The 13355-nt window shown below is 41.8% G+C and overlaps 1 protein-coding gene across 1 annotated transcript in view; it reads right to left on the bottom strand.

The window, feature by feature from the left end:
• Window positions 1-13355, bottom strand: part of KCNQ1 (potassium voltage-gated channel subfamily Q member 1) — a 363013-nt gene that overhangs the window by 260928 nt on the left and 88730 nt on the right. Inside the window, exons 4-6 of the mRNA XM_048486744.1 lie at window positions 13148-13223; window positions 12965-13061; window positions 9670-9810 (exon numbers count right to left, since the gene is read on the bottom strand). Coding sequence (XP_048342701.1) covers window positions 9670-9810; window positions 12965-13061; window positions 13148-13223 — 314 coding nt within the window. The remainder of the gene's footprint in view (window positions 1-9669; window positions 9811-12964; window positions 13062-13147; window positions 13224-13355) is intronic.

Genomic DNA, 13355 nt, shown 5'->3' with positions numbered 1-13355 from the left:
ATCCAGCTGGCTTGTTCTTATGTTCTTATGTTCTCCAGTGGGCACTTACGGTCTCCTGGATATACCCCCCCAGCAGAGCTAATTAGCCAGGAGGGACATGGGTCATAGAAGCAGGTGGTAGAGTTCTGAAGATACCTGTCCACATCCACAGACCAAACAAGCTGAAAGGCATCCCATGCAAATGGGCAAGCTGACACTCTGGAACCAATGAATTGTTGCTTCAAAATAATTTGCATGTACATATGAACATTAGGGGTATGTTTAAAAATTCAGATTTGGGTATATTGGACCAATTTTATTTTATTTTTGGAAAATCCAGGTATTCCCAAATTTCCATATCAGAAATATTTGGATTCCTGAAAAAAGGTCTATTAGAACCGAATCTAAATTTTACCACCCCAATTTTCCCCTTCCCACAGCTCCCATTTACCCTGACTGCAGTCTCCAAGTGGAGAGCTACCTCCAACCCCCACCTGGAGCCCAGAGCAGGCAACCTGAGCAGAGAAGCAGGCATTCAGCTCTGTTATTCACCACCTCCAAGCTTCATGTGGCGCCTGGAGTCAGCTAAGTAAGGGAGACGGGAGGGGCATAGAGGAAAGGAATAGAGGGGATCTCCTCCACAATGACAACAGGTCAAAGCAGCACCCTAACTTATGCCAGAAAAAAATGGCATGATTTGGGTATCTTCTTTCCAGGTCTATTTAAATTGCTGCCATTTTGTTTCAGGTGAATCCCCCACCCCACCCCCCAAAAAACCCAGTAAGGGTGGGAGGATTTGTTTTTTCCAGACTGGCTTTTGCCAGATGCACACCCCTTAGAAATATGTGGAATATGTAAGAGATTATTCTTAAAGTGCAGTGTATGGAAGATGCTTACCATCTATTAGGCTTTAATTCATGAAAAAGAAAAGAAGACAGGAAATTGAATTACAACATAGTTCTTGTTAACATGCTGTAAATTCAAAGCATTCATTCAGGTCTTCATGATTTGAAAAACTTGACAAAACATGAGTTTTCAGGACTGTGGGCAGTCTGCCTAAATCCCACTCTTTTCTTTAGGGAAAATGTTACCAGTCTAATTCAAAATGAACACTATATCACTGATGGTTTTATTCACATCAAGGAGATATTTCCTAACTCTAATGCATGTCACAGTGCATCTGAAACAGACCACTGGGATCCATTGTAGGATATTATAAAATACTGTAATGACACAAAGATGGCAAAAACAGAAGGGACAGAACTCGAGCCAAAAATAGATCTCTTAATTAGTAACTGATTCACATCATAATTCAATAAGGATTTAGATGAAGTAATATGAAATGAAAAGGAATCACCTGGGAATTGGGCTTTTTCAGGTATCAAGGAGACACTATGAGTTGAAGCTTATCTGAGTTATGATGAGGCATCACTCATGTGATGACAGGCTCTCTCCAAGGTTTTACAGAACTAAATTCCAGCAGAAGTGGAATAAATGAGAATGCAGTAGTCTGAAGTGGTAACATTTTCAGCAAACACAGGACTTAGAACCTTGCTGTTCTTGTGGGAAATTTATTAACATTGTAACATTGTACCACAAATGTAACATTGTACCACAACACACTCCGTGTCCTTTAAGGACAGCATGGTCCCAACTTTACAACTTGTCTTATGTCCAAATGAGACATTATGCCCAGTGGGACAACAGTATGGGGAGGGAGGCAGAAGCCCTCTCCCACCTGTGCCACAGTCCCATGACAAATTGGACCCCAGCATGCCTGGGATCTTAGGTTCACCAGTGGCTATGCAAAGTTGGGCTGGGGTCATGTCAGAGTTGGGCAAAGCATAATGTCCAGTTTAGATCTTACGTGCAAGCATTCTAGCAAATCAGTCCATCTTGTCTCCCCAACCCGCAGGCACTTCAAGCAGATTATCTTGAACAAAAAATTTTGAAGCAACATTTATGTGTTATACAGGCACACCTTCATCTTCTAACAAAACATGATGTACTTTGACAAAAATTTTACAATACATAATTGGCTAAAGGTTCGAATTGCCATGCAGGACATCCATTCACCCAATCCCTGTGCAACCTGCACATCCACTGGCCACTGCTGGGCCTGTGGAGCAGCCCAGCAAAGTCTTCCTGCCACCCCTCATCCCAAACAAAGTCCTTCCCCACTGGCTCCTCCCTTCCCCAGAAGTCAAGCCAGGCCCATGGAGGGCCTGCCGAGCCCCCACCCCCAGAAGTCAAACTGGGGCCATAAAGGGCCCAGCAAAGTCTCCCATCCCCTCCCACCCCAAACATCTAAAGTCCACCCTCTCCCTACCCCCAGCAACAGCTTTCATTCTTTTCCCCACCCCACCCCACCCCACCCCTAACACTCCCCCCAATGCTCACCTTCAACCCCTCCCCCACCCCGAGTCTCACCTTTCAACCCTTCCCCCACCCCAAGTCACACCTTTCAACCCTCCCACAACCCCAAACCTCACTTTGCCACTCACCCCTCACCCCAGCACTAATTTTCAAATGCTCCCCCTTCCTTATACTCACCTTCCAACCCTCCTACCACCCCAAGCCTCACCTTGCCACCCTCCCACCACAATACTAACCTTCCAAACCTTCCCCTGCCTCATACTCACCTTCCAACTCTCCCCCCACTCCTAGCCATACTTTCCAATCTTCCCTCATCCCAAGAATATCCTTTCCACCCTACCCCTACCCCAAGCCTCTCATTGCCACACTGCACCACCAGAACCCTCACCTTTCTGCCCTACCCCACCTGAAGCCTCTGTGTTCCACCCCAATCTGCCACCCCAAGTCTCCCCTTTCAACCCTCCCACCACCTCAAGCCACTCTGTCCCAACTCTCACCTTTCCACCTACCCCAAGCCACACCTCTCCCACCCCCGAGCCACAGATCCAGGACCAGGTAAGTGTCACATCACAAGCAAGGGTGGGGTGGGGGCCTCTACAGTCCCACTAAAGCCCATCGCAGGGGGAAATGCTTCCTTTGCTAGGGCCAATTTCACCTCCCCCCAATGGGCTTTGTTGTTAGATACAATGGTATTCTAAAGTAAGCTTAGGGGTGGAGAATCATGGATACTACTCTTCCTGCAGATGTACAAGACTATGTGCATTCATTGTTGTGGCCTCCACTTTATTAAACAGTCTGCCTGAAGAAGGCTAAATAATCTAACAAAGAAAAACAAAACACTCTCCAATGGCCAATGTTGTGGTTATGCTGTTAATTATAATGTGATATAAAGTGCAACAAAGTAATACAGATATGCAAATGCACAAACAAACCCAAACCCGTCTTATATATGCTATATCATGGAGTATCACCTGTTACAATGATCAACTAAGCACTGTTACGCACTATTAGAAACACAGTCTTTAAAGAGTCACTTTTACTCTCAGCAGGGGTGAACACTCCTATTTAACAATCTGTTTCAGACCACTCAAAAGCATTGCACTGCACAAAGCCACCACTTTTTACTTGCATGCTATAAAGTCTGTTCCGATGCTCTCAGAAGGTAGTATTCACTTGTGGTCGCAAGTATCCTCAAATAGCCTTCATGAGAGTCCGCAAATTGCTTCCCTTGCAATACTGCAGTGCTCAAGGACACGAGCCATCTGTTGCCATCAGACCTGGTTCGCGCTTATTTACCTAGGTTTTGTTGCTTCTTCAGTGAATTGGCCATTGGAGAGTTTTTTGTTTTTCTTTGTTAGATTATTTGGCCCACATTTCTCCATTTTTTCAGGTATATTTGGCTGTGGCTACTTGACATAACAGCCTCTCATTTTAATTTCCTCATTCTATTACATTGCTTATTGAATGTTCCATCCCATTACACTGTATGATGCACCTTGAGTCTCTATGAGAAAGGCAAACTTAAAAAATGTAAATAAAATAATTTTTAAAAATGAAGCTGCCCTATATCATTGATCCATCAGAGTCAGTATATATTATATTTCATTACATTATATTGCATTGCATCTCAATTTATTAAAGCCTGTTATCATAGCATGATCGGGCAAGGAGGGGGGAATGGATGGAACAGGGAGTGGTTTCAGCAGACTGAAGTCTTCCACACTACCTCCTACCAGATCCTTTAACTGGACAGGGTTGTTATTAGCTTTAATCAGCAATCAGCTTCCCCCAGTTTCACGTTAAATCATTATGAATATTTATTTGTATTGAACTCAGCAATGCTTTCTTATTGCCCCTGCTTCTCTTAAAATATTTTCATTCTAGTGGTATTCTAAGCTACTCTTGCCTGCACACAAAAGGAAAACAAAATCAAAAGTATAAGATTTTGAATAGTTGAATAGTGATAATGCTAGCACAGTTAGCTTGTATTCGCTTATACCACTTACAGTCCAATCCAGGGGGAAGGGGAATCCCCTTCTGGAGCCAGCACAGTTCTGCACCAGTGGGGTGCCCACCCTGCTGGCACAAAGGGCAAATGTGCCGGGGGGGGGGGGTTACTTACCCCAGCATGTGGGTGCAGTGTGGCCCAACCTGGAAACCACTTTCTAGCCCAACCCCACCAATGCAAAATGCTGCACAGGCTGGGAGCGTTCTGGGGAGCAGGGCCAACTTTAGTTGACCTCGACTGCCCAGTTGAGTCCCTTGAGCTGGCAGAACCACAGGTAGAGATATGCCACAATTTTCACGGTGTATCTCTATTCTCCCCTATGGGGGGAGACATGGGATTTTCGCTTTTTAAACCTTTTTACTTTACTTTGGAGGGTCACCAGAACAGCAACGTCCCTTCCCACCTAACTTTTAAAAAAGAAATTAAAATATTGCTTTCTTAAAATCTCTCATGGAAAGAGGATTGACGCATATGTTTTTCAATATACTTCAACATTTTCCTAAATATGTGCCTGGGATGAAACAGACCCACCCAAATACTCAACATATTAATGAAGTTGTCTGCAGTATATAGTTCTTAGAAATGTGGCCAGAAAATAAATGACAATCAATGCCAAAACCTATATCTGTACTTTTGTTCTCTGGACTTATATTAATTCTTAATTCAATTGAATGATAGCTGCACTTAGTCCTTGAGACCAATAAGGGACCTTGAGAAATAGGCAACTGTTGAGGTAAATCACATGCAGACATCTGGGCTCCTCTGATGCACTTGAATACATTGGTATGCATGCACACACAAAGTTGTGTTGATATGTTTTTAGCAGATGTCATGTTTCATCAGTAGTCAAAGATGGCTCCTTATACAACACATTGAAATAACCTAGTCTTCACTAAGAAGCAAGTTGCTCTGACCAGAAAATAAGATATTTGATTTGCAAAATTTTCAGAAAGTTTGAACTCATGCTTGAGTAGTGGAGCGCATGTGTGTGTATTAGAAACAGAAATTCAGAAGATGAAATACATACAATATATATTATCTTACCAAATTTAATATATTTTACTACTCTAAAATTGATTCAATGTTTTAAAAGTCTAGATGCCCCCCTGCACAAGCCTTCAAAAAAACCCCACAACTACAAAGTAAGACTGCTTCTGCTTATGAATGTGTTTGTTGCAGCCCCCTATGTAACTCCTGACAAACACCTCACAATCTCTAGTTAGCATACCTACATTTAGAAATATAAGGATATGAGGTCTTGCTGTTCAAACCAAAGATTCTTCTAGTTTAACCTTCTGTCTCGAGTGGGCAGCCAGATTATCAGTGTCTCCTAAACAAGTGCCATCAAAATGTATGAAAGGGGCAAAAAATTATCCTTAAGAGATTTTCTTTGTGTGTTTCAGTAGATTCATGGCAGAAATTATCCACAGATTTTCTGTAGCGATGTCTTTGAACAGGTCAATCAATTATTTTTATTTCAATTGGTTTAAATAAGTTATTATAATATTAAATTTGATGTATGATGTCTGGTAGATGGGTTCAACATAAACTATACTGGACTATGTAAGAATGTTTACTCAATGAAATGGAGGGAAAAGTTATACAGAAGAAGATATTTGCTCTTGAAAGCCTCTTTACTACACTTTTATTTGCTGCTTCAAAACTTGAAATGTAACATAACACTAAAAGAGGAGACAATATTTGAATAACTTTGTTTGATCAGCTGGACAGATTTACAGCACTATTATCCACACAACTATGGTCTTCAAACAGCGTTGTTCTCGCAACGACATGATGGCCAGACATTTGACATCACTGCAACTTTGATGATATTATTTCCCAGCAGGGATCTGGTAAAGTTAAAAGTTACTTGAAAAGTTATAAGAAAAAATAAAGAAAAGAACAACAAAGAAAGCCACACATGGGACAGGGAATAGTTTGTAAACAAATACTGATGTTAAATAAAAAATGTTGTAGTCCTTTGTGTCAGAATTTGGACCACTAACAACTTGAACAAAGAATCTTGTGACTTTTAGAGTTTCACATATTAATTGTGCCATAAGATTTCATGGAGCCACCTCCTCAGATGAAGTAACATCTGTAAAAGAGGGCTCCATTCTGTGAATGCTTATATCACAAGAAATCAATTAGTCTTGTGGAAGCACAAATAATGAAGAATTTAAGCTCCTTTAGTACCACTACCACTCTGGAATTTGCCATCAGGTGAATATTTCCAGTGCTTGATTGAATGTCAAATGTAACCAAAAAAACAAGAGATGACCTACAAGACCCCTTTCAACTCCAGGAGTCTGTCAGAGCCATCCTAAGTATCCTCAGAATCATACTCCGTGAGGCTTACTTACAGGAAAGTGTTTTTAGAATTGCACTTTGCAACCTATGTGCATTAATTGCTAGAAGAAAATATGTTGAATTTTGTAAGAAGTGCTTCCTTTGCAACTTTATTTTAATAAAATATTTTTAAAAACAAAAAAATGAAAAAGATAGGCAGGAAAATAATATTTACTAAAAGTATTCAGCTTTACATTTGAGAAGAAATGGCAATATTTATATCCTGCCACCACCAATACTTAGGTTTATTAGTATATCTTGAAATAGCTAATAAAAACCATAATATACCACCTCATGTTTTTGAGTCACCTCAGAAAACACTACTCATTTTGCTTAATGCTTCCACTGTCCCCTCCACAACCTCATTTCCCCTTAAAATTTCCCAGTTTGATAAGTACTTCTTACTTCCATGATTTCATCCTCCCCCATCATAGTAACTACTAACTTTCTAGATTTGAGCTATGCTTTGCCCTTTCCAACTCCACAGCAATATGAAATGAAATATTTGCTCCAGTATGGAAAAATTATGCCTATGTTCATATGAATGGCTTGCCCTAGAATAGTTGTTTCATTCTGTGAACCCTGCACTATGCAGACTAGAGAACAGTGAAGGTGGCTGCTAATACTGATCAATGCCAACCTTAATTCTGAGTGGAATCTGCTGCAGTTCTGAAGTGTCAAGGCTATTGTGAGCCTGAATCTTGTTTCAGAGGCTCATATATATTGCTGCTTTCGTTTTTGACTTTTCTGTTTGAAAGCTCTGTTGGGTCAAGGGACTGGCTGTCCAAGAAGAGGGGATTGTATTCAGATTGTATGCATATTAGTATGTATATAGCAGAGACTGTATTTTCTCACTTTGGATTTGCCCTCTTTTTATAGGCTAATTTTTCTCTTTCCTTTGAGAAAAGCTTTGCAGCTCTTACAAAGCACAGCTCATGCCTGACAAAAGTGTACTTTGGCTGCCAAAATCAAGGGCAGTGTCTTTTTTGCATGAGGTTGCATCTGCCACATTTAATTAAGAAGCCATGTGAGTGGTCCCTCTGAAGACACTCAACACATTGAAGTGCCATTTAACTCTGAAAAGGAGGATTTTTAAAAAAAAAATTGAAAGAAAGTTTTCTGATCCCATAAGAGATTGCATTGTGTTTACTCAACAAACAGGAACGAGGGAAAAAAGCCACAGACTTCACATAGTAGGTTATGCAAAACAGGTAACTTTTGCAATCTGCATTCTCATTAATTGGATATACAGACACAAAAGGTATGTTTGCATAATACTTATTTTCAGGATCAGATGTACATTTTTTTAAAAAATCCTTCTGCTATCCAGTTATGCCTTGAACATCAGCCCTTGTCAGTCCCAAACCTGCTCACATGAAGGTCCTTAGGGGGGTTGATAGTCCAACAAAAGCTTGCAATTTGCCTCATTTATCATTCAGGTGATGAAAGGGGAAAGTGGCATATTTGTCCTCAATGAACACAGGTTGGTTGCTTGCTTTCCAATTATTATATGCCCACCTTTCTCTCAAGTAGCTCAGAGGTTGCATGGCTACATGCAAGAAGCAAAGATAAAAGACTAAACCTAAGTCTACAGCAAGAGAATTCAATAAGTTCCAGAAACTGTGCAGGAATGTCCATAGGCCAGGACATTTTCAAGAACAAGGTCTTTAGGGATACTGCTCAAAAACTGGTAATTTGGCCATCAAGTATTGCTGAGGCCCAGGAGAGAGTTCACTTAGTGCCATGTACAGGTTACAGCAAGGTAAAGGCAAGGAAATGTATTGCCAGCTAAGTGCTTCTTTGTTTATGCCAGTAATTTCTGGACACTTTTGCCGAGCTTCAGCTGCACCCATTCCTGGTGGGTATGTAGGTATAGATTTTTATGGGGTGGGTTCGGGGGCAGGGCCATGCCCCCACCTGCCCCTGGGGGCATGGCCACACCTCCCCAAGCCCTGCCCCGACCTCAGTGCTCATAAAACCAACTCTCCAAGGCAAGGGATAGCAGACTCCCCTCCCAACCCCCACCCCCACCCGCTGGGCTCCCCTCTGGGCAGAGGCGTAGCTAGGAAAAATGGAGCCTGGAGCAAAAGCTGAGTTTTGCAGGGGCCCCCACCATGAGTGGCTGCTGTGATGCTGGAATCCACCCCCAGGCCTTTCTTTACATGATTGAGGAGTGTTAGCTGTTAAAACTTTCACCATCTACTATAAATATGGCATGTGAATCATCTGGAAACAAATCTTAAGATTACTCTTGAATAGTGAAATCTGAAGATTCAGAGCAACAGACACCGTTTGACCCATTCTAATAATATAAATTGCATTCTTTAAATAAGTGCTCCCTATCTTGAATTAAGAAAGCCCACACCGCTTCTCAGACATAACGCAAACTGTTGTGCTGAATGACGCCTCAAACATGCACTGTTTCACAGACTGATTCTTAAATTCCATGTAAGAAACAATGCTTTCAATCCTAACGGCACATGCATACCTTCAGCTTTATATATTACAATTGTTGCTGGAAATCTCAGTATGAGGAGCTGCTGCCACTAACTTCAACAGGCAGCCTTGGACAAGTCACCATCTTATTTCCTTTACAAGCTGTTCAAGTGGTATCAAAAAGTTACAAAATGTTATACCATGAAAAGTTTGTAGAAATAATTAAAAACAATGTATGTGTGCAGAATTCAGAGTTGACAATTATATATAGGAGCGAAAAGATCTTCTCAGATTTGGTAGTGTAAGCAGAACAGTTCCAAGAAAGTAAGTCCTTTCTAAGCCCACTGCCTTCAATGGGCTTAAAAGGGTGTATTGTACCGTATTGTACTGGACTGTATTGTGAGTTACTTATTAATGAACTAGAGAAAAAGGCATATTTTCTATTTAAATGGTGATGCATTCTGTACCTTAGAAATGTATCACTTTTGGACAAAAATATTACTCTTATGGATTGTACTTACTACTCCCCACCAAAGTGCATCTGCATAGCTGACAAACTTATTTTCATCATCACCATTCACAGCATCTTTTTCAGCCAGGTACACAAAATAAGAAGAAAAAATCAGGCCTAGAAAGCCAATGTAGAGAGTTGTAATCAATTCCTAAAAAGAAGAATAAAAACAAAACAAAAATTAAAGCCCATTCACAAGGCTGGCAATGCATTTTGCATTGAATTTTTGCTAGGCTGCTATAGTCCTACTGTGGATTGCAACAACCTATGGGGGGGGGGGAGGATGGAAATGGAGGCAGAAAGTTAGAGTGGCCAACAGGATTTCTAATTAGGGAAAACACTGCTCTTTGGCCAATCACAGAACATATTTTGACCTGGATTTCTTTCAAATTTTTCTATGCATGGTCAAAGAGAATAAAAAGGAGGTCTGGTTTCTCTTAATATACTCCTCCTTCACAAAGGTGGAGCTCAGGGAGGTTTGCAAGGTCACACAATCATCAACAAACAGCAAAAACCACCGACACAATAGGCTACTGCATCAACCTGTATAAAGGAATCAGAGGAAACACATAAATCAAAAACAAATGCACAACAGAAGGCAAAAGCAATGTAATAACAGCATGCAGAGCACAAAATGGAATGAACTGAAATGTGCTAGAAGTTGCAGGAGCACAGGAAGTCCAATAAGCCCAGATGAGCAACACTGCAAGGTAAGTGTTCAAAAAATGAGATTCTCCACTGTGAGGTGATTCTTTATATGAGAGAATCTTTGTGGTAGATTCTTCAAGGCAATAGGTGTTTCAAGCAAGGTTAATATGTAGGATGGGATGATCTGGCTTTTCTTCCCGTTTCAAAGTTCCAAGACTGCTTCAGCAGCCGCACAAACAGCTTAAGTCTGCTCCAAGTATGTTCTGCAGACTTACAGAGAGCCTAGCCTGATATTTATTTGAACATTTATAGTCATTACAATATTGGCTAATCAAATACACGAATGGGCAGGCTTAAACTTTTTGTGCTGTTGATGAAGCAGTCTTGGAACTGAAAAACGGGACGATCCTGCATTATCCCATCCTGCATTATCCCACAGTAACCTTGTTTGAAACATCCATTGCCTTGAAGAATCTACCACAAAATATTCTCTCATATGAAAAATCCCCTCACAGTGCAGAATCTCAATTTTCTGAACACTTACCTTGCAGTGTTGCTCAACTGAACTTATTGGACTTCCTGTTCTCCTGCGGCTTCTAGCACATTTCCGTTCATTCCGTTTTGTGGACTGTATGCTGTTTTTACATAAGCTTTCCCTTCTGTTGTGCCTTTGTTTTGGATATATGTGTCTCCTCTCATTTCTTTATACATGCTGATGCAATAGCCTATTGTGTGGGTGGTTTTTTGATGTTTGTTGTTGATAGCTTGCTAATTGCCACCCCACATTCTCCTTTTGTTTCTGAAATACACAATCATATATCAAACAATAGAACCTAAGCATAAAATATATTTAATTACAATCAAATTGTTAAAATGCATACCTTCTTTCCCCCTGAAACACTTGACCATGACATCCAAGCAAGGGTTCCTCAGAGAAGTGGAGATGGGGGACAAAAGCAACTGGTCTGCTGTTTGTCCTTCACCTCCCCCACTAGGCAGTGTCCCCCTCAGACAACAGCCAAGATAACCTTGGAGATGGAACTCACTGAGCAGGCACTTCGCTTCTCTGAGAAGATGAAGTGCATGAGAGATGATACAGTGGAGGTAATGGTGAGGAAGTACCTTCAAGAGCCCTATGAGTTGCAGTCCACAGATCCACTGAACTACTGGGCTATGGAGGAGTCAGACTGGCCAGATTGCTCTCTTGTGGCCCAGTGGCTCCCCTCTTGCCTTTTGACAAGTATGAAGAGTGAGCATGTTTTTCCCCATTTGGGTGACATTGTCAGCCCACATCTCTCATGCCTGCTACCCTGGAATGCCGAGCAGTTGGTCTTCTTCAGGGTCAACATAACTCTATTCAACTACTCGTCCCTGAACTTTGGGATTGACTGAAGTGAGCAAAGTGCTTCAGCCTGCATCTCCTTAGAGTCTGTTGTGGAAAGTTGGTGGCTTCCCCCAAAATAAATATGCCAGAAGAAAGAAGTGGCAGGGCATTTTCCCAGTTCAATTAATAGTCCATTCTTGCACCTAAAAGCCTCCACCAAACCTTGGTAGCTGTGTGGCACAGGGGGATGTTGGCGATGATGATCAGCTCAGTGCTTGGTGAGCCAGGCCAAACCAAAATTGCATGCTGAGAATAATGCAGTTGCACCAAAACTGTTATTCATCTTGTCAGAGATGAAAGGGAAGCAGTAGTATAGGGACCAGTGTGTCAAACAGAAACCAGCATAACCCACAGGAATGTCTCAAAAATGAAGCTAATGAAGTTGGGTTTCTGCCTAACATTCTTATTTGCAAGAGTGGGAGATGGGAAAAGGAGAGCCAGTGATGAAAGACAACTGCAGCACGAAAGGTTCAACCTCTGAAGCTGATGGTGTGTGAGACTGCAAAGAGAGGAGGATCCAGAGGTGGGATCCAGCAGGTTCTCACAGGTTCCCGAGAGTAGGTTACTAATTATTTGTGTGTGCCGAGAGGGGGTTACTAATTGGTGATTTTGCCACTGATTTTTGCCTTAGTTACGCCCCTCCTCTCAGCAGTAGCACACAGAACTTGAAGCAGTCTAGCAGGAGGTGCACTGGCGTGCGTGGCAGCCTGCACCTGCGTGCATTCGTTTCCTGCCCAAGGACTGGCGCAGCAGCTGCGTCCTTGCCACAGCCCCGTCCAGGAATGCCCCGCCCCGTCATGCCCCGCACAGCCCCATTGGCGCTACGCCACAGTTTGAATCCCACCACCATGGGAACCTGTTACTAAAATTTTTGGATCCCACCACTGGGAGGATCTGAATGCACACACAACCCACTCCCTCTCATTTTCTGAGACCTTGGGAAACTGAAGGCATCTTTGTTGCACGTGTGCCTGGGTTTTGCTGGACGCCATCATATCAGCACTGATGCTGGGCTTTGACAGCAGTCCAGGATGTAGAATGCTGGGTGCTAAGTGACGATGTTTTATTTTGAGGTCTGTTATGATGATCTTGCTATCTTGTATTTTTAAGATTTTCTAAGTTTTTTTCACTGTTGATCGATTGTTTATGGAAATCTGGTGAGCTGCCCCAAGCCCTGTGACTTAGGGAAGGGGTGGAATATAAGTCTGAAATAAAACAAAAAGGCGAAAAATACGTGAAAAAGCACACTTTTCCCCTGAAAAGTTCTACCTACCTGTCTATGAATGAAAACTACTGAACCCAACAGTCTCCATGTGCCACCTTGTCGGTCTACATGTAGCATGCGCAGGATCTGCAGAAATCGGATTCCTCTGGAATGCAGGCCATTAAAAGAAATAGGTGAGTATTCATTTTTGACAGAAAGAAGAAAATGTTTTATTAGTGTAAACATTTTTACCTGATAGCAGAGGTTGCAAAAACTTGTTTAGAGCCCACACAGAGCACTATCATTGAAGCAACGACTACAATTAAATCTGAAAGATAAAACAACACTGTAAATTAAAAAGCATAAGCTGCTGCTAGGATGACTTCCTTTGAAGGAGATTGCAAGGGGTAAAGTTTTCATGGGGGAAAGACTCGTAAGTTTGGTATTTATTTTTCTGAAT

The sequence above is a fragment of the Sphaerodactylus townsendi genome, linkage group LG02 (genome assembly GCF_021028975.2).
Source record: "Sphaerodactylus townsendi isolate TG3544 linkage group LG02, MPM_Stown_v2.3, whole genome shotgun sequence".
In the NCBI taxonomy this organism is placed as follows: domain Eukaryota; kingdom Metazoa; phylum Chordata; class Lepidosauria; order Squamata; family Sphaerodactylidae; genus Sphaerodactylus; species Sphaerodactylus townsendi.
The sequence above is the reverse complement of the archived record's forward strand: the minus strand, read 5'-3'. Positions and strand labels throughout refer to the sequence as shown.